Source organism: Anopheles funestus, chromosome 3RL (genome assembly GCF_943734845.2).
Source record: "Anopheles funestus chromosome 3RL, idAnoFuneDA-416_04, whole genome shotgun sequence".
Lineage (NCBI taxonomy): Eukaryota > Metazoa > Arthropoda > Insecta > Diptera > Culicidae > Anopheles > Anopheles funestus.
In genome coordinates this window covers 57,126,486-57,147,981 of record NC_064599.1, presented here as the reverse complement: position 1 = coordinate 57,147,981, position 21,496 = coordinate 57,126,486, and the positions used below count along the sequence as shown (strand labels likewise).

General features: G+C 39.2%; 3 protein-coding genes across 3 annotated transcripts in view; 2 read left to right on the top strand and 1 right to left on the bottom strand.

Annotated features, from left to right (window-relative positions):
• The window catches only part of LOC125770199 (protein king tubby), a 29,353-nt gene extending 13,562 nt beyond the window's left edge, over positions 1–15,791 (bottom strand). Inside the window, exon 1 of the mRNA XM_049439573.1 lies at positions 14,682–15,791. Coding sequence (XP_049295530.1) covers positions 14,682–14,771 — 90 coding nt within the window. The 5' untranslated portion in view covers positions 14,772–15,791. The remainder of the gene's footprint in view (positions 1–14,681) is intronic.
• A 1,294-nt stretch (positions 15,792–17,085) lies between these two features.
• Positions 17,086–18,416, top strand: LOC125770268 (regulator of microtubule dynamics protein 1-like). Its single transcript, XM_049439673.1, has 2 exons — positions 17,086–17,381; positions 17,462–18,416. The coding sequence occupies exons 1-2, from the start codon at positions 17,295–17,297 to the stop codon at positions 18,062–18,064; spliced, it is 690 nt and encodes a 229-aa protein (XP_049295630.1). The 5' UTR covers positions 17,086–17,294; the 3' UTR covers positions 18,065–18,416.
• An 85-nt stretch (positions 18,417–18,501) lies between these two features.
• Positions 18,502–20,491, top strand: LOC125770267 (regulator of microtubule dynamics protein 1-like). The gene is made up of 3 exons (XM_049439672.1): positions 18,502–19,485; positions 19,579–20,132; positions 20,190–20,491. The coding sequence occupies exons 1-3, from the start codon at positions 19,393–19,395 to the stop codon at positions 20,245–20,247; spliced, it is 705 nt and encodes a 234-aa protein (XP_049295629.1). The 5' UTR covers positions 18,502–19,392; the 3' UTR covers positions 20,248–20,491.
• Positions 20,492–21,496: the final 1,005 nt, after the last annotated feature.

Genomic DNA, 21,496 nt, shown 5'->3' with positions numbered 1-21,496 from the left:
CTCTTTTTTTTTAAATCAGAAACTAAAACTTTTCCCAACATTTGTGAGAAATTGTGCCAAAAATAAACCGTGTTCTCGTACGAAGCACTAGCTATTCTGCCGTTGGTAAGCAAAGTCAAGAAGAGTCAGAAACAGCAAGCCTCTTGAGGTTGTAGTGCCACAAAAGTTTTACATCGATAGAATAGAATCACCTGGACTATAAGGCGGGGCATGAAGAATTTCCTATCCACTATTGTATAAAGCTTTTGCCCGAAGCAGGGAAAAGGTGTTCAAGTATTCTTGTGATGGAAAATACTTACTTTCTTTCTCCTGTCTAGTCTCTTATTCTGGTCGAATTTACTGCAAAGTTGCGTCACTCTCCACCGATGGTTTGTGACCCGTATAGTGATGGGATCTCCGTAGTGGAATCATGACTTCACTCCGACTCTGGAGTTGAAAAACCGGATTTTATTCCAAAAAAGTCAACTTCAGAGTCGTATCCGCAGTTAACTCCGAGGTTAACTCCGTATTACTACGGAATCGAAACTGGAGTTAAATTCAATATTGACTCCTCTGTCGATGCGTTAACTAAGGTGTGGATTCCGGGATTTACTCTAACTTCCAATAAACGTTTCATTTTATACATGTTTTCACATAGATTTTTAGCAGATTTCCATAAGTCTTATGGATAGCAACAGTATGATTTTGATATTCTTGTTATTAACTCATTAAAACATTAAACCCTTTCCTTTTGCCTTCTGGTTCATATTTCGAAATGATCCGGAGTCTACTCCCGAATGTCCTGGAGTTGGATTATTCCGACGTGGGAAACATTTGGATTTTAAAACATCACATCATGAAACAAACATCATGTGTCGAATACAACTCTCTCCGAATGAATATTTCGGTTGGATAGGGCTTGCTCACCAGGCTTGGTGCATGTTTTTTAAGCTTAAGATTAAACATCAATTATGTTTTGAATTTTATGTTTAGAATAAACGATAGAATTAAAGAATAAAATGAGTCGCTTTTTTAAGCATCTGACATTTCTGCCCACGTGGTAGCGTCCACCTTTTAAACTCAGTTGCAATGTACTCATCATTTTTATAAATATTTCCACAGTGTTGTACTTAGTTAATGCTCAGCAAATTTTATCAAGAAGCACTTACAAGGTCAAAATCAAACAACAACGTGGGGCAAACATTGCACAAGCTTAATTGCGCAACTGTTAGCCTCTCTCGCTTTCTAAGCAATCATAATTAATGTGACATTTGTCAAGGTACGCCGAAAGGTGCTAAAAGCTTGTTCATTCGTATGAGCGCGTTCTGCCGAAGGTAAAAAAAGAGAAAAAGCTAACCCGTGAGTCAATGTAGCCAACCGTAAGAACAACTTACGGTGTGAACGAGAGTCTCATTTAACCTGCAACATTCCACTTTGTGGCGGCGGATGTACGAATTCTGACGAATCCTCGCTCTCTCGCGGGCAAAGAAGTGTCACGTCATTTGCTCCACCGTATCACACAAACAACATTCAAACGCGTGTCACAAACATGGCTGAAGGGCCCCCCTTCATTGAAGCTCTTCTCAAGCATGTCCTGAAGCTACTGGAAAGGTGGGGGGGGGGGGGGCTTAACATTTTTTGCAAAACGAACCACAGATAGCACGGTTAAGTGTTGTCTCTCGCTGAGGGTGACATATTTCTCACCCCCATTTTATCGTAAACGGGGAAAAAGCGGAAAAAAAAGATCAGATTTGCATCAGCACAACAGCGACTTGGTAGAGGAAGGAAAAGAGAGCTAAAAAGAAGATATTTTATCTGTAATTAAATTTTACCTTCACATTCGCATGAAAACTGTCAAACTTAAAGCACGTTAAAGAACCATCAACCGGTGTGACATGCACTTATGTAATTTATCCACATAAAAGTTTTTTTTTTCGTCTGATTGACTGGCAAAAGAAGCTTCTATTGAATTCCATTTGGTGCGAAGATCAGCAAGGAAACCGTACACACTAGGAACTCCACCCATCTTCACCTTCGTGAATTAATAATTTCAATTTATTTCGATTCGTGTTCACCTGGCTGCACTCGTCCAAGGGTGTAGTAGCTGGGTGGCTTTTACTAGCCGGTTACTCTATTACGAACCTCATTTTGATTGGCCCTTTGTACTTGCTTTTGGCACACCTTCGCACTCTGGACCACCTTCGGCAGGTCGTTCGGGTGCATTGGGAAGTGTTCAAACGAAACACAAAACTACACCTTCCAAGTACGAATGAAACGAAAAAAAAAGCCACACACACACACAAGTAGATCTAGAATCGAAGGACGTCGTTTGTACTTTATCGTTTAAAAATAGGGCCAATAAATGTTGGGAAGGTCGTCCCCTCGCTGTCGTCATCGTCGTATGAGGGTGAATATTATGAATATTTTACGCAACGCCACGCTACAGGCGTGTAGCGATGTCTTCGTTAAGCTTTCGGAAGCTTTTTTTCACAAACACCGGCAGGTCTGAACGTCTGAATGTGATTGCCGGTTTCGTGGTAGTAGGAAAAGTTTGTATTTTTTTTTCTCGATATCTACCATTAACGCATTCAGTGTCTTTGGAAGCGAGTTACTTGTGTTGGTTGTGAAAATGATGGAATTATGTTTTCATATTACTTCCCTAATCCTTTCGAACGGTATTTTCCGGTGTTGTTATAGGCAATTTTATTCCATTATTGTAAAGCAATGCGTGAATGTGGTTAAAAGGAAATCAACTTTCGAAGCTTTCGCGCATTGCAACATATGGCTTATTCTACAGTTCAAATTCAATCCATACTGAAACATATGCAATACGTACACTTGCTTAAATTTATGAGAAGAAATTTTCTGATTTTTTTTTCAAAGTCATATATCTAAATGAAAAAAAAATGTTAAGCTAAATCGAGCATAAGTCGAACCAACAAAACTAAAAGCGTCTAGAACTTCTATATTTTATGTTTTCCAAAGTATTTATATTAATACTTCGAAAATATTTCATTTTTTGAATTGTTAGGCGTCAGGAATACATGATAACAGTTTCACATAAATATTTCGACAAATAACCAAGATACAGCCGAAAAAGGTATGCAAAAATGCACATTTCCAAAGTTCAAAAACTTCTTTCACAAAACAAAATTTTTTAAATCAGTGTCCACAATTTCTTCGGAATCTTTGAAGAATTTGATTTTATATTTACCATTTGATTCACAATTTACCAGCACTAGTCGGAGGCATTGTTCTTTGAGGGAAAATTGTGAAAAATTTTAATCGAAAATTGTTAATTTATTAAGAGCTTGATGTTTCCACCATTTTTTCACTGCGACAAGTATTAGATATTCTTTTAAAACATTTTTTTAAATTATTTTTTTGTAATATATTGACGAAACGCCTAAGCCCGAGTCTAAGCCCGAAAGAAAGCCCCGATGGAACATATTTTTTTAAATATACTTTTTACTTTCTCTGGAATGAGCATACATTCGAATGGAAATGTTGGTCATCCAATAAAAAAAAAATTGAAAGAATAAATGTAATAAAATGTTTTACTTGAAAAACACAAAAATAACATTTTTTTAAGCTTCTGTATGTACATACATCTCCCCTCAACTACTATATTTTACAAAACATTATGACCTTGAAATCAGTTTTACCTTCAATACACCATAGGCGAAAGTAATACCCTGGTCAAATTAATTACTTGTGTCCATTATTTGACCCCTAATTTAATTCCGGACACCACCACAATACCACTAAAACCATCTGATAACAACAGCCTGGTAGGCCATTTACTGTAAACCACAATTAATAATCTTCCTTCACAATTTTCCTAACCGGTGCAAAAATTTCAATCGATCGATCAGGCTTCCAATTTTCCAAACTTGTTCGGTTATTTGTTTTTGCGCACTTTAGAAATTCTTTCCAAATTGGCGGCATCGGTTCTAGGAAGGTTTTATTGGAAGCTTTTTTTTTCTTGGGTTTTGCTCGTACAATACAAACTCTAATAAGCTGGACATTTTTCTGTATTAGGAGTTACCCGGAGAGGGACAACATAATCGTTTGCTACAACACCTGGACGGAGCGGCATTGGAACGAACGAGCCTTCCTGGCAGCTTTCCTTTTTCCCACACTGTGCATTAATTAAGCTTACCGTTAGGGATCGGACGGATTTAATAACTGCGAAGGTCAGGGGTTGTTGCCTTCATCATTACGTTTAATTTTTATTAACACCTTGTTTATGTAGGCGTTGTTTTGACTTTCTTTGTGGTGGTTCACAAATGAAGTTAGTAAACGTGCTACATCGGACATTAATCCCGGTAATTAGTCATGTTTAAACAAGGAAACTAAATCTGAATAATATGCTGGGATGTTATCTGTCTTTTTTTGTACAAAAAGTATAATCTTTAAGCAGTTTTTCGACTGAAAGTAATTAATATCACGGAAAGTAATATAAATGTACCAATTTGTTCTAAACAACTGTAACGCCGTATTAATCACATTCCGGGAAGATAAGCAAATAGAAACCATTACATTTTTCTGTTTACAATTAAACGTATGCATGTAGCTAATGTAAAGCAACATGAAAGCAACAGCAACCGTTTCAAATAGCTGGCAGTTTGTAAAGCATATTAAAGCACCAATCCACTACCACAACGGTGATGATGACGAAAAATTTCAATTATTCACCAAGACCACCTCATCACCCATCAGCCCACCATTTCCCAGGTGAGCCAGTTTACGGAATTTACGGTTTCCATGGCCGGAAGCAAGGTTCGTTGGACCGGGCGTACCGTCTTTTCGGCATAACAATCTGTCGGCGACGAACGAAAGCGGCTTCGCCAAAAAAAAGACAAAATAAAACCAGCATCGAAATCTACATATAGAGAGAGAACTGCTGGAAGAAGCCAAAAGTTGTGAGGAAAAAGGATGAAAGTAGCAAAGTTTGAAGTCCTTGCTTTGGTTCGGTTTTCATGTCATTTGTGTTTCGATCCTTTTTCAACAAAAAAAAACGCTCAACGGACGAAACATGCGATTGGAATTAATAATGTTGTTTTAAAGTAGCTTACGGTGGTCGTTGTGGTTTTTCTGTTGCTTTTGAAGTTTGCTGATCATTGATTAAATGAGCTCAGGAAGAAGTGACAACAAGGCAGCTACCACACAGATGCCTTACTAATTGAATGTGGGACAGGAATGTTGTCGTAGGTAAAAAAGAGCTCGCACCCGTTTTTTTACACCCAACCCAGCTTTTGCACATACGGACGATTCTCCCTGCCAGTTCGTTACCGGTGCGGCCAAATTGAAATGCCACATTTGTTATGTAGATTTATTCCCACGGGCAACCATGAAGCTGGACAAGAGGATGCTCTGCTTATATTTGACGTGGAAAATGATTTACACACCCGGACAGTATCGCCAACGTGTTTCATTATTCAATCCCGAGTGGAGTTACATTTTGCAACAATAAATAAGCATTGGGATCTGGTGTCCATGTATGCAGGAAGCAGTTCAATGACGTTAAAGGTGTTAAATTAATTTATTGATAAAATCCCTTTCCATTATCCAGCAATCCATTATCAAAATCGGATTGTGAAAGGATTAAAATTAAAAACTAAATATTTATTTACTACACAGAATTAAATTTTCTCTAATGTGCAAATAAAAACATTAACAAAGAAAAATTTATTAACAATATTTTGCAGGACAGAAGGATTTTTTTATATACGGTTATTTGCAATGCCAAAACGACACGAACGCCTAGCCTCGTGTTTCTGCGTTCGGTTCGGAACACCGAAGATCGTGGTTCAAATCTCATTTAAATCAACAACCAGTCTTTCGAAGGCGCACCATGCTCTGTGTTGGTTTTAGTAAATCCATTACTACACATATGACAGCAATAACAACTTAGTAAGTACATCGTCATTAAACTAATAAAAAATAATACTTTGGAAGCTTTCTCTCATCGTCAGTGGCACGGGGCGCTACACATACTCCATTAAGTATGACAAGCTCTCTATGCATCATCATCATGTTGATTGATTTCTATTTTTCATTTCTACACCAAACCAAACATTTCACAATGTTTGGAATACATACAGGAAAGAATATTTTGCACAGCAAAAGATGGATCGTGCATACAAAAAAACAAGACACAAAAAAAAGTATTAGAAAAAATCCTTGGAAACTTCTAGCCGGCACAAGCATCAACCATCAGCATGGATTCCGTTCCAGAAACGTCCGTCACCGCGAATCCAGACGAATGAGGTTTTGTTGATATTAACGTACGCTGCGGATGACGTTGAGGCCGCTGATTCCCGTGTGTATGGAAAGTAAACAACTTCTTCGTTTGCTTGACGAGACAAGCTCGTTTATTGCTTCGCGTAAGCTGTTTTCCTTTGGGTGATGGAAAAATTTGGGAAAGGAAAATCGTTATTATTCAGTTGCATCTGACGAGCGAGACAGAGAGAGAGAGAGAGTGAGAGAGAGAGAGTAAAGCAAAAACGACCAAAATCCAGTTTTCGAAGCATCGAAGACGTCCAGAAGAAGTAATGCACAACGGTGATACATTCGGGTGCAACTTTGTCTAGTCAATGCACGGGAAAATCACGTGACGGAAAATCGGATGTATATATGTAGAGTGTTTGTGTGCTTTTCGAGATCGGAGGATCTTGGCAACAACGCTTAGTGTACCTGTGTCTGTGTGTTCTGTTCTCGTTTTGACTACAGGAAGTAATTGAGTGCATGTTTGAATAGTTCATTTTGACAGTTTCATTGCAAGCGATGGTGTACGTGGTTTCTACGTTTTCAATTCATATTTATTTTTTGTGCATGTTTATATATTTTTTTGGCTGCTTACAAAATACACCATGGAAACGCTGAAAGCAATTTCACGCTGTCTTACTAACTGTCCCAAGCGCCAAGGCAACAACGCGTTACGAAACCCGTACAAACAAGCCCACCTTGCAAGGATCCTGCATTTTTCGTTCTTTTACGCGGTTGGGTAGTTGCCTTGACTCATTTGTTTGTGGGCGTTAAAGTGGTTGTAATATTATCATGTGTCCCCAACAATCCTAACCTTCCATCCCTTCTACCAAACGTTACCGGAGCAACCGAAGCTTATCGTAGATTCGAGAAATTCTGCCGAGAGATTTCAGAAGAAATTACTACAGGAAATGTTTGTTTTCCTAACTACCAGATTTCTTACAACCAGACTGTTTACGTGTATATGTGTGTGAGAGTAATTCGATTTTCACGGGAAATCGTCCAACACGGTTAATGAATTTCTAATGGAGATTGATTAGATTTTGGAAAATATGCCCTGTTCGTGGATTATGGAACAACATACGGTTGCCATGCTGCCGACGAGGGCAACACTTCCATTCGACATGGTATTGGCGGCAAACTTGGAAACCGGTTTATATGATGGTTGCCATGGTATCAACGGTCACACGAAAATTATATGATACGTTTAGTGATAATTATTGTTTTGAAACATTTTGTATATTAAAAATGCTTGATACAACTATATACGTCAGCTGATTTTATTATTCATAAGGAGCAATGAGTTCTTAATGTGTTTCCTGCTCTTGTACTGTGATATCTTATATCTGCACTGAGATGTGAAGATCGAAGCTGCTACCATTAAGACATCTGATCATTACGGCGATCATAGAGGATGTGGATCCTATTCCTGACTTAATTTTTTAATAGCACTTGCAATATTATTTCTGGCTTTGAAAAATGTGTTCCTAGCAATACGGCCAGGCCGTTCTTTATGAATAAAAAAAAATGTGTTCCATTCTTAAGTATGTCTTGTTATCATATCTTTGGAATATCGGATTAGATGTTTCTAACGACGAAAGTAACTCATAGTAATGGATTTTGAACTGCTCCCACCAAATGCACTACATAACCTTCTAACATAACCTTCTACATAACCGACAGGTTAAATACTTTGGAGCTATTTTAGACGACAAGTTGAAGTTCCTTGTTCAGATAGACTGGGTTATCTCTAAAGTGGTAAAAAAGTGTGGAGTGATCATTAGACTGGCGAACGTGAAAGAAACGTGATCTTTTCAGAAAAAGTTCATGTCTACAAATCACTTATATCAAAAAAGCTTCAATTTCTGCTCGTCTATTCTGTTTCTTGCCAATAAGGGACAAACGATGAGGCTTCAACGGTTACAAAATCGTATTATGAAGTTAATTTTTTGTTGTGGTCGAAGTACATTTTCTGCTGTTATGCTAGATATTCTATAATGGATGTCTGTAGAACAGATGATAGTTTATCAGACCACGACTTTTATATTTCGTTTATTAAACGGCCTATATCCGGAATATCTGAGAGAGAGAACAGTTCGAGGATCTTATGTTTATCGACACTCTACACGCAGCGCAGATGAACCCAGAATTAAAAAACTTACCATCTCACAGTGCTAGAAACTCTTTGTTTTTCAAAGACATTCAAGAGGTTCAACAAATTGCCCAGAGAAATTAAGAACGCGAGTATCTTACAAGAATTCAAGCGTAGGTGTACCGTGTTTGTTAAACAAATTGTGTAATGTGGTATATGGGTAGATCCTGTAGAGTCCCATGTCAATCTTGTGTAGATCATTCTCGTCCCTTCCGCAGTTATGTATAACTGCATTTGTCTTCATGATCTAGTGATGGCGATAAGATTTTTTTGTTTTGAAATATTAATTTAAAAAAAACATGTGTCCATGGCGAAACTCATTGCTTCTTGGAGTGCCATGTAAAAGATACCAAGGAATACCATTGTGGTGAAGTGAGGCCCGTTTCTTCCCTGTGGAATTATCTAGGTACGACTTATTGGAACAATATTTATACGTATACTAGCTAACCCGACACAAACCTAGCTTTGCCCTTAAACATGCCTTTTGTAATTAAAGCAAACATTTTGAGTGTTCAATCTTGATTCGAGTGGTATTATTAGAGTGGCGATTAGAGAATATCGTTGATTAATTGAAAATTCTTAAATAATTGCCATTCTTAATCCAAATGATATTGCCAATCAAAGCTATGTTTCTTCTTTTTTGTGACTTTTCTTTTTCTTTTATGCTACTTCAGAAGGCATTTCAGGCTTTCTTTGCCGATTGGAATTTAATACCATGTCCTTTCCAATTTTTCCTATTTTTTTAACTATTCACACATTTGCTTTTTTATTTATTTGTCACTCATTTTATGCTTTAATGAATAAAATTGCACAAAATAAATCGTCATGCGTACCTACTTTGATTGATTTATTCGTTAGAACTTTTTTGTTTCAGTATTGTTCAACATCATTCGTGATGAAAAAAAGGCTATGCCTACTTGATAACTCCCGTAGGAAAAACCGAAAAGAACTCATAATGTTGGTCAGAGGCCACCTAGCGAAACGAAAAGTAGCGGTAAACCTATTCTCATACCTAACGAACGTTCAGCGAAAATTTCATACAATTCGGTTCAGCCGTTTAAGAGGAGTTTGCACACTAACACCGCAACACGAGAATTTTATATATATAGATTTTTGTACAATATTTTATTAATCGTGAAAGGTTTCATAATGTTAATCTTGTTCCTGCGTTCCAATGTGATTTTGTTTTGTGGTTTGTGTTTGTTTGTCGTTATTTTACGTTATGTATAGTTTTTAAGGTACTTTTTTGTCCTTTTCGGATGTTTGTTGAAACAAATATCAATAATGAATGTCTTATTACTCAGCTTTTGGTGCACCATTGCAAGCCTAACCTCAACGGCCAAAGAAGATCATTTATTTATTCTTCCATGTGTTAAGTCATCTTTTCGACCAATATCACTTGAAAACTGTGATCATATAATTTTTATCTTATCATTAGCACTAAGCACACCTGTAAGGGACTGTGCGATTAATAATTTATTTGTAATTATATTGATACCAGACGGGTAATTTAATAGCAGAGCATACAAATGGAGAAAAAAATTTCCAAGTCTTCGTTTGATTGATATTACTTGGCATTAATAAAATTTAGTTTGCTTAATCCCTTACAAGAGTGGGTTACACTCGTTCGGCACAAAGAACATCGGTGAAACAAAAGGGAAACCAACCATTTATATCGCATACTTTCGCCTGATCCTCGGTAGCGTGTCCGCAACCAGAACGAATATTCACCTGGCCAATCGATTTCGACAACCGATGCTACCAAATTTTCTCATTACTCTTGCACCGATAATTAATCCGATCCGAAACTCTACCAGACGGCCAGGTGTTTTGTGGGGAGGGCGAAAGTTTTTGGCGAACGCATTTTCACTTCCCACAAATACGAATCGGTGTTTTTTGTTCGCTCTCACGCCTCACTTATCGATCTCATCGCACCACACACCTACTTTACTTTCCACATTTTCCGGCAAAACGGCCAAAATCAATCAAAACCGATTTCGTGTTCATGTTGCGTGTGGTCCCCAAAAACATGATTCTGTTGACCTCAAAAAGGTTTTTACGGGGGGAAGGTGTTTTTATTTGGTTTCCTGCATTTTTAAGAGTACCGCCGGATGGGCCGCCAGTTCGTAGCCATTAAAATATATCTCGCAGATCCACGGTGGTGAAAATGGAAACCGAAAAACAAATAGAATGTTTGCATAGGAAACGAAAACGGGCGAAGGAAATTGCGATCAAAACGGAGAGAGTAAATGGTTCAATATTGAACATAGGGAAAATGCTTTTCATTTCTATGCAAACGCAATTTTCGACCCGTTTGATGATACATCTTTGCATAGAAAATTCCTAAAAAAGAAAATAAAAAAAAAAGCATCGAACGAGAAAAGACGGAAAAAGATAAGTAACGTGCAGCAGCAAATACACCCAACACAAACACGACAGTGCCGGCAAATTCGAATGCATAGTTTATGGCTTAGATGACTAAGCTTTTGCCCTTCTTCCGCAGTGGGACAAGCTTCCAGCGCACCAAGAAATCGATTCGTTTTGACCTCCTTTGGGGGGGGCAGCTGGTGGGGAGCTTTCGGTTTGCATGATCATTGCGCGCCTGCGGTTGCTTCGTCAAATTCCAGACTTACTCGTACGGGAAATCCGTAACTCGTTATTTTCCCTGAAGACTGAGATATTTTTTTGATTGGAAAAAATAATCTACAATTTGTGTTAACAAATTCTACAAGTGTGGAGGATTTTAAAGAAACAGCATAAAACAGATGACCAATAAATAAAGTATAAATGAATAATTTAAATTTTATTTATAAAATTGTCCAAATAAAACATTTATTCAAGAAATAAAAAAAAATCAAATTTAAAGTAACAAAAATCACAACAAATGTACACAATAAACAATAACCAAATTAATGCTCTATTCTATTAAATTTTTTATTACTATTGTAGAGAGACTAGAAACGAAAAAAGGAACACAAACAAAAGCGTTTGTAACGTTTGATACCGCATTTAACTTGACTTGCGTGCATTTGCACGAATGGGGTGTCTCTGTTTAAGTAAATAAAACTTAATTTAAATAATCCTTCTTCCACCCACTTCCGTTCCCGCTGCTGCTAACCACCGTCCATAGCGCTTCTTTTGCGCTTCCCGCCGACCATCGCTGTCACTGGGAAGTAGTTACATAAACGGTTAAAGGAAGCCCATAAACCGGACAAACATTGAGGTCAGAACGATACGTCCGACCCGGGCCCCAAACCCAGGCGTACGACTGTTGTTTGACCGGCTAGTGTGTAAAGTCGAGTCCAGTGAGTCACCTAGTTGAACGTCCGGTTCTCTGCATATTACTTTGTGCCGGTGCTTGTTGGATTGGTGAGAAAGACACAGCCGAGGCACCGCGTGGAAATAGCAGCAGATGAGGGAATTGCTTCTGTACTTTTAAAGACCATACGGTGTTAAACAGCACCATTCCATCCGGTTTTCAGCTAGCGGCTGGTTTTGCGAGTCAAGTGCAGAAGAAATCTTCGACCCCATAATTGCTGGTGTATTGCCCCGTTAGCAGAGGCTCAACATGATCTTCGTACGCAGTGTTCCCAGAACTGACTTGTCTACACAACTTTATTTGTAGATTTATCCGAAATATTTGTTTTTGAGAAAAAGGAACGTAAAATAACAGGAATAACATCGTGTTCAATTGCAAAATAAATGCACTTCACATCAAGAAACATCATCAAGATAAAAATAAAATTGTTGAGCCCATAAACCTAGTTTTGCACTCTTAAAATATGTTTTGTGATGAATGTTTTCCAGTGGACATTTTGTATATTTATTCTTCACATAACAACCATTCCGTTAACAACTCTTGACATTTGTATTTTTTGTATTTATTTACTTCTATTTTTATTCGTTCAATTCAACGGACGGCATATGTGGACCCCTTGAAGCTTTTTTTTTATTTTTACAATGTACATTGATTGATAGATTTGCATTGTTACATTGTTTTACATTTATAGGCCGCACTACACGTACACAATTAAGAATCGCAGAGCGTGACAAGTCCGGTACAAAACGATCACAAACGGCGTTGAATTTATGGCACATGACGAGGAACGGATCAGAGGCGCTATAACAAGTACGATGTTGCCCTACGCCAAGCAGATAGTTTATTGCAGAATTTATAGTATTTATTGCAGAAGAATTCATTAAGAACAAAAAATGAATTTTTAAATAAATTATAAGAGAACATTTGAATCAGGTGTCGGTGTCGGTAAGAAGACTCTTCAAAGGCTTTGGCGTTAGAAACATGTTTTCTGAGGTTTAGTACATTGTACCTGATTCTAGGTTTAATTTCAGTGCATGACAGATTGATCATTCCTATTGATCGCTTTAGGATGAGTGATCATTCTTGAAAGCGTGGCGAAGGAGCTAAGCGGATATAAATTCCCGCTGTGCTTGTTGGTCCATGTGTCCAATTTTCATTCAACAATCTTTACTTTTTTTTGTTTGACTTTAATTAATTCTAAGCTAAACCCATACATATGCAAAATTATACACTATTTAAAATATGTCGCCTAAATGACTGACGTTTCTTACCGTTTTGCTAAAAAACTTTGCCTTTAAATACACCAATATTTCATTGCAAAAGACCATTTTTAACGTAACTATAACCATGATTGGTACAAATGAAGTTCGGCGATAAAAAGTTATGTCGAAATTATAGGAAAAGTATAGACAACATAACAACATTTTGTGGCAACTATTAATTGTCTGTTTTACAGACTGCAGGCTTTATACAATCATTAATCACATAATATCGCCTACCATTAATTTAAAAAACAGTAAAATCTTTATCTTAATGACATATTATAGCCACAATTGGATCTCTTACCCTATATAGGTAGAAGATTCTTTTTATGACGGTAATGATTTACAAGTTCTACTTAAATAATTTATTTAAATAGATAAAATAAACAATTTCTGCACATTGTTTCGAGAACTGGCTTATGTACTCATGGATATTCGCTAGCCTCCAATCTTCTCCATCTCCATTCTTTTAGTGATGTGATAACAAATTAGACATATTTACCACGAAAATGGAAAAGAAGCACAGAACAAACGCACATATCGCAGCGAGTATCATCGTTGTGGGTCTCAGTGTAAACAAACACTATTAAGATGATAACTTGCAAACATGGTTGTCATAAAATTAATAAATGATTTTATATAAAAGTTTATCATTTTCCTCCTCCTCCATCTCTCGTCCCTCCTCTCGTCCTCCTCCATGCTTCTTGGCCTAAGGATTTCTAAAGTCACGCTTGTTTTACCACATAGCCCGGATAGTTCGTTCTTGCTACGGAGGGACGGGTCTAGACGGGATTTTATACCCGGTCTTGTCGTGTGGAACTGGCGCGGTTTAACACATACACCACCGGTCGGCCCCTATTCATTTGCCATTCTAAAATATATAAAGCGCTAAATTAAAGCAAGTTTTGCTAACAAACCAACTTATCAAATATCTATTAAACTCTTTTAATATCACATTTTTAATATGCCAGTGATGATTATGTTTTAAGCCATTCAAATTAATTATTTATTACAATAGATATAAAATCAAATATGTTTCTGAATATTCAAGAAATGGAAAACAAAATCCCATTTCAGGTGGTCAATCTTTAACGGGATTTTTTGGAAGTTTTTTTTCACAAGCTTAACAACACAATGAGCAAGAACATTTCAACTTTAATCACAGGTAGTCACATTAAAATCTTCCCTTATGAATGAGATAATTTACGACGTTTTCCGAGAAAAGCAACAACTTGGCAACTTGTTAGTAATATTAATGTTCGCTCCTATTCCAACGCGCATCACGGGGGGGCTTGGCCACTCAAATAACTTCAAGTCTGGGCTGATTTGCGAATTTATTTTTAACTTTCGATATTGTTTTTTGTTTTGCTATGTAATAGGCTACAACAAACTTCCCTTTGATTTTATCAATGGATATTAAAGTAAGTAAGTAGTAAGATAAAAGTCTATTCCTCCCCTTTTTGGCCCTAATAATTCTTCCCCCCTGAAGCAATAAAACTCGCTGAAGGAATAACAAAACCCAAACAAAACAGCTGTCATGGCAAACTATGATGGTGTTTGTGTTGTTGGGCTTTACCATGGCAAGAAACGCAAGACGTACGAACTGTTTTGACCTTTCGATTGAACTTTTTAACAGCTTCCATCGTACTGAGTACATCACTTCAAATTCGGTTTCTTCTTCGGTAAATCTTCATCTTACCTGCTGTTCCAGCTTCTGGTGCCGGCTGCTGGCATTGTTGTTATTGTTAGCACCACCGCTGGTACTGCTGGTATTATTGATTGCACTCATTTCGCGGCGTCGTTCTTTCGCGGGGTTCGCTTCGCGGGTGCCCACTTCATTCACACCTTACACACGCACACACACACACATCAAGGCAGACGAATCAGCCTGGAAAGCTAATGTCGTCAACAAACCCGAAATCCACCCAGCGTTGTCAAGGATTCCGGCAGGATATTTGGGCGTTTTGCTTCGTTGACGCAATTTTAAAATGCTTCACCACACTCACACACTGCAACGCGGCACAAACACTTCCTTTCCACAAGGCACACAACACCATAGCATCGTTTGGGGTGCAGCGCCAAGGTTGCTTGGTTGAGCAATCGGTGCAAACAAACCCAAAAAACAAAAAAAAAAACGTTTACCGTCGTTAACGAGTAGCAGTCGCCAATATCTCAAACCCTTGCGTGATACAATTATCAAAGCATATCGATAGAAAACAGATTACAATGAGGAAACTGATGATGATGATGATGGTGACGACGATTCGCTCATTGCACACGATGCGATGACCGTTGCAATCGAAATCCGGATGCGTTCTGTCGCTGTGTGCAGCAACAACAAAAACTACCACCAACAAAGATCCAGCCGTTGTGATGTCATACGGATCGAAACTATTTTATCGATATCGACCAATACGTGGACGCTTGTTGGGACCGAAACATTAGCCGTACCACTTTTCCACCATACACCTGGAACGAACGTTGCTGTAGGGAGTGTGGAAGGACTTTTTTCCGTTTTTCCTACGTTATCCTGAGCACAAACAGATCACCAACACCTGGACGATCAAACAAACAGCGCGCACACACACACACACTTGAACAGCGCACACGGGTATAAGCAAGGCTGCAACGGGATGATGGGAATGTCAATTTTTTCCTTCGATTGCGTACAGGCAACGATGCACAACATACACAACAGACCGAATGCGCGGTTTGCTTCTTGCTTCGGACGCGAACGTTATGAAAATAACGGTAATAGTCCAAGTCCGTTTACAGCCAGGTCTCGCACAAAGCCCGTTTTGACAGTTGTACGAGCGATGGGATAGTGTGCGTGTGCGCCATAACAGCTGCTATAAGAAATTGCAGGGCTCGTGGGCTTGTTATGGCAAATTTCTATTGCTACGAAAATTGTGAGCTTTTTTATTGAAAAATAACTAGTCTAATTAAAAAGCTATCAAAACATTCCGGATTTGATGCACACCGTTTTTAATAATTTTTTTTAATAAAATGTTGGTTTTAACGTAGTATAATAAATGTAATATACCATCTTATCGTATCGTCAAATTTAGCTTTGTTTTTGGACAATTCAATAGTTTTTAGTGTTTAATTTTAGATTTCCTCAGACACTTTTCCATTTTATAACCAGTTTAAAAGATTTTACGAAAAAGTAATCTTTTGTAGCTGCAGCATTCGACGATTTAAATAATTCTGGAAACCTAAAGAACTAATAATCAAGATTATCTGTATTTGATCTGATCGATTTACATGGAGGTTTTCAATTCAAAAACTTTTTATAATACATGCATACTAAAAAGGAAGAATGGAGGATTTTCCCGCCAACAGTAGAGTTCCTCCAGAAGCAGATTTTATTTAAATTGTATTTATTGTGTTAGATAAAACTGTTACTATTGATTGTTTATCAATTTATAAGTCATATATTGGCAATAAGAAATCCGCCAGCTGTCCTATTAAAACTACAAAATAATTATTTTTTTCAAAAACAAACATGTGGTGCACAGTGGTTCGTCAATGGTCTCCACGTTTCGTAGCAGCAAGTAATACCACATGTCTCCATGGTTTATTCACAGAACACAGAACAGGTATATTTTAGAAACAGTAGTGGAAAAGTTTAATAATTCTTATAATAAATTTCAATTAACGAATGAAATACCTCTACACAAATGATAATGTTAGGAATAAAATACATAACTTACTTGAACTTAGCTACATTTCCAGACAGAGAAGCATAGCTGATTTCAAAATTCAAAATCGTTGCATATTCATTGGTCAACGTGTTTTACCAAATGCAACCGGAGAGCACCAGAGTTGTTGCACTCATGGAGTTGCGCTTCCACTTCAAGTGGCAGTGAAATCGTAGAACTTCACGCAAACCAAAACGCTTCCGATACGGTGATGACGATTTTGCCGGTGTTTTCTGATAAAACGAGTATCCCTTCCCCCCACAACTCGGTACCATATTTGTCGGACCATTTTCCCTCCGTACTGTGGTTCCGTTCGTTCGTTTGTTCGTTCGTTCGTTCGTATTGCAATGTGTTTGTGATTAGACGTTGCACTACGACCAGCTAAGTGGCACGAGGGTGGCACATTTTTCGTAGCGAATATAACTGTGGTTGGTGGGACTGTCGCGACTTTTACGCATCGCAGTTTTACTTTCCAACGGTCTCCCGTTCTGACGTGACGGTTTGACTTTTCGGTGCACGACACACGGAACACGGAAACCCTCAGCCACGGCACTGTTGCCCTGTTCGCGTTCGTCAGCTCGTAAACAATCGATAATCGCAAGTTTGTCACCATGTCCGCGGAGGAACTGAAGCTGATCGACGAGATGTTCGATAATTGCGAGTTCCAGGAGTCGCTGGACATGATCCAGAAGTTGTCGGTAAGTGAACAACATTGTGACACGTGTTAACGTTGGTTTTTGAATAAGAAAAAATCGTTCTGTTTTTCCCAAATCGGCAGGACAAAGACAGCTGTGAAGTGAAGTGGCGTCTGGCAAGGAGTGTGTTTTTCCTTTCGAAACAATCCACCGTCAGCGACGAGAAGGAGACACTTTGCCGCGAAGCGTTCGACCATGTGTCTGCGGCCCTGGAAACGGATGGGGATAACTTCGGGGCCAACAAGTGGTACGGTGCCATATTGGCCGAGAAGGCAACCCTGGACGGTGTGACCGAGCGTATCAAGCAGCTGGAAAACGTGCAGAAACATTTCCAGCGTGCCGTCAGCTTGAATGGGACGTCCGATTCCGGCATTTGGCATATGCTGGGACAGTTCAACTACAAACTATCCGAGGTGAACTGGATCACACGCAAGCTCATCACGTCGATCGCACCAAATCCACCGACCGCTTCGTACGAGGATGCACTGGAATGTTTCACCAAGGCTGAAAACATCAAGCCTAACTTTTACGCCCTGAACTGGCTGTACCTTGGCAAGTGCTATCTGGCGTTAAAGCAACCGGCCGAAGCAAAAGTGTGGCTCGATCGTGGTGCTGCCGTGGAAGTGCGCTGCGACGACGACCGGATCTGCCGCGAAGAGGCCACCGAACTGTTGAAGAAACTGTAGGAAAAGGTAGGCGCAAATTTCGGCCGTGGCCCAGAGGTGTGTACTGGAGGGGTCTGCGTTACCATCATCCGTTTTGCCATACATGCGACCGACCCCGGTAGACCCGGTGTATGGGGACGACCGTTAAGTACGCTTAGAAATGATTTTTAATGTGACAAGGTAATGTTAAGTGTTGCGTGTATCCGGATACTGTTCTTTTTATTTCGTTTTAAATTGTTTTAGAAATCGATCACGCGCTAAAATTATCGACAGAAAAGTGTACAAAATGCATTTGTTGATTTTTGAAAAAAGAAAAAAAAAACAATGCGTGTTTCCTTTTTCCAATAAAATAAAACATCGCATGTGAAATGAACGAGCGTACAAATTCTATGCAATTTATTCCAGTATCTTAGAGAATCAAGAGAAACTGATCGTAACCTCCTAACCTTACGTGGTCATGGGGGAAGGTATTGAAGTAATTAATTCTTACCGTGATGTAATTAATGTTTTTGCACTAAGTTTGTGTTGCCCTCCCATCGTGATTAGCTACTCGTGGCAAATTGAAACCTTTACTTCTAGAAGGCTAATAGCCTACGTTTGAATTCCTGCCCGAAAGGTAAAACAATACATCTTGACCCGGTCTTATCGGATGGTTGCTTATCGGTTACATTGGCAAAGATGATTTAAAAGCATCGCAATCCCCCCCTATTAACTTCTTATCGTGTTGCCTCTCTGCCAAAGGTGCAAAATAAAACTTTTTCTGGTAGTGGTTTAAAGATAAGTTTTTCAACCCAACACGAATGAACTCTTTGAGCGACCGTCAAAATGCATCAAGGGAACACAAAATAAACGGCGCTCACGCATGTCTGTTATCGCGAAAGATAAGGCAGGAAAACAAATACTGATTCCGTTTTGGCACTAGCTTCTGTTGCACATTTGCCGATGCGTCTGGTGCACTGATGTGTGATTCACGTGCTACAACGAGGGGGGTGGGTGTCAGATTTCGTTATGCTCGTCCAGTCGGAAGTCGAACAAAGCGGTACGAACTCGCTTAGTCATTTAATGAAATCGCAAAATGTGACCCATCCAAACAGATGGGTACAAATGCTGGGTACCGTTGACGGAAATGTTCGCCAAAACGGAGATAAGCGCTGATGGCCGATGAGAGCGAGAGAAGACGATCCACTGTCGTGTGTATTAAATAGAATCATCGTGGAGCACGCATAGAAGAGGAGCGTTTCTTGTGGAGGGAGTCACGGGCAACATAAGACCTCTTGTGGTGAAACTGGTTCTGCAGTGTGGAGGTCGCTAGAAGCGGACAGTTGCGCTAAACCATTCCAACTGGCAGCATGGCGGAAAGCTTCGTGGAAGCCGATCAGCTGTTTGCTGAGTGCAAGTTTCGCGAGTCATACGAGGTGCTGCTGAGCAGGAAGCACAGTAAGGTAAGATTAGACGAACTTGACGCTGGGTACGGTACCGTTAGGTTGGTGTTTTAATTAAACTTGAAAACATGTTTCTTCCGCCTGGGTTTCAAGGACACGGAATATGAGACGGTATGGAGGCTGTGCCGCGTCATCTACTCGATCGTACGCGAGCTTGCCGTTGACGAGAAGAAAGCTAAAGAGCTGCATGCGTTCATATACGAAGGTTTTGAGTATGCGAAGCAAGGTCTTGCCATGGAACCAACTGCGGCTTCCGCTCACAAATACTACGCCATATTTCTTGCGGAAAAGTCCGGCATCGAAGGGCTTAAGGAGCGTGTCCTACAGCTGAGCACGGTATTGCGCCATCTGCGCCAGGCAACCGAACTGGACGCAAATGATCCATACGCGTGGTTTGTGCTCGGTCGGTTCTATCACAAGCTGGCCGGATTGGCCTGGTTTCAGAAGAAGATGATCCACACCTTTACCAACGACATACCGGATGCGTCGTACGAGGATGCGTTAGAGTATTTTTTGTGTGCGGAAAATATACAACCGAACTTTTTCCCATTAAATCATCTCATGCTGGGCGACACGTACATTGCACTGAAGGAACCGAAGAAAGCTCGTCCATTTCTCGAACTAGCAGCAAATCAACTTGCTCCACGGTAAGTACTGGAGTTGTGGAGCTGTGAGGGAAGGCTAACAAAGATCTTCCATTTTAGTACGGCCGATGATCGGGAGGCACAAAGGGAAGCTGAAGCACTGCTTAGGAAGCTCTAGATGGCACGCGAACCAAATCTCAACAATGTTATTTCTCTCTTTCCTCGCAATAAAAATAATACAAACCGAACCACACTCCAGAATCTATTCGCCTGTCAGGCGTCTTATCGCACCGGTACGAAATGTAAAGTAGCTGAAAACGGATGTATTGGACGGTGGTGTGAACGCGCAAAACATATTCTGTCTTGTGGTAGCTAATGAACGATAAGAAATAAAAACACAAAAGGTAGTGGTCGTCGTATTACCCGGTGTGATAGTGTAATCGTGTATGACCATGGGAAGGCATTCTTTTGCAATACACTGCCTGCGTTCGATTGCCAAATTTGGTACGCAGGTCATCAATGCGGTTTTTGGGTAATCGTTTTCCAATGTATGTTCTTAACCGTTGATAACGAGTGTCATGTTGCAGTAAAATAATGATTTACACATGTACTTCTTTCGATTTGAGCCATCGGATGGTTTTGGGTAACTTTTTTTTCTTTTGGAGGTTTTTATTAGTTACATTCGTAGCATTAGCACATGTAAAAGGCGTTTTTTTTCTTTTGGAAGTTTTTATTAGTTGCATTCGTAGCATTAGCACACGTAACACGGCGTAACTACGTTAGCAATGAAACAGTGAATTGAAATAATTCCTGTTACAGCTATTGTTCGCTAGATGGCGCTGTGGGCTTTTGAAATTGCTGTTAGGTGGTAGTTAAACGTACCATCAAAATTAGGGGTTGTCGATGTGTTTTGTAGAAAATGGTTAGTGGTGCCACACTTTGTTATTTGTTAGAAGATAAACTAAAAATTTGTTTTATTGAATAATTTGTCTTTATTATATGCCTTCAATGATTAGCAGGTAATAAGCAATTTTCATATGAAACTGTCATTTCTCGACGCATAACCCGACACCCGGAAAATAGCTACATGGATAGCTAGCAGGATAGTCAGTCCTTCGTATGAGGACTACGATCCTGGTGAGATTTGACTCCCGGTCCTGCCGTATAAGATTGAAGTCGCTACCACATACACCACCTGGCCAGGAGTTTGAATCAGCCCTGATTTTAGCGTTGAATTTTGAGGCTTCTTTCATGCTGAACAGCTAGGCAATATTGCATTGATGTAGGTTTATTTTTTATTAAAAATTATGTCAATTGATTATTAACTTAAAACATTAAATTAAATTTGAAAAGTAAGAGACATTTTCATATTTTTTTAACTTTTTAACATCTATAAAAATAAGGGTTTAATTATATGCAAACCATTG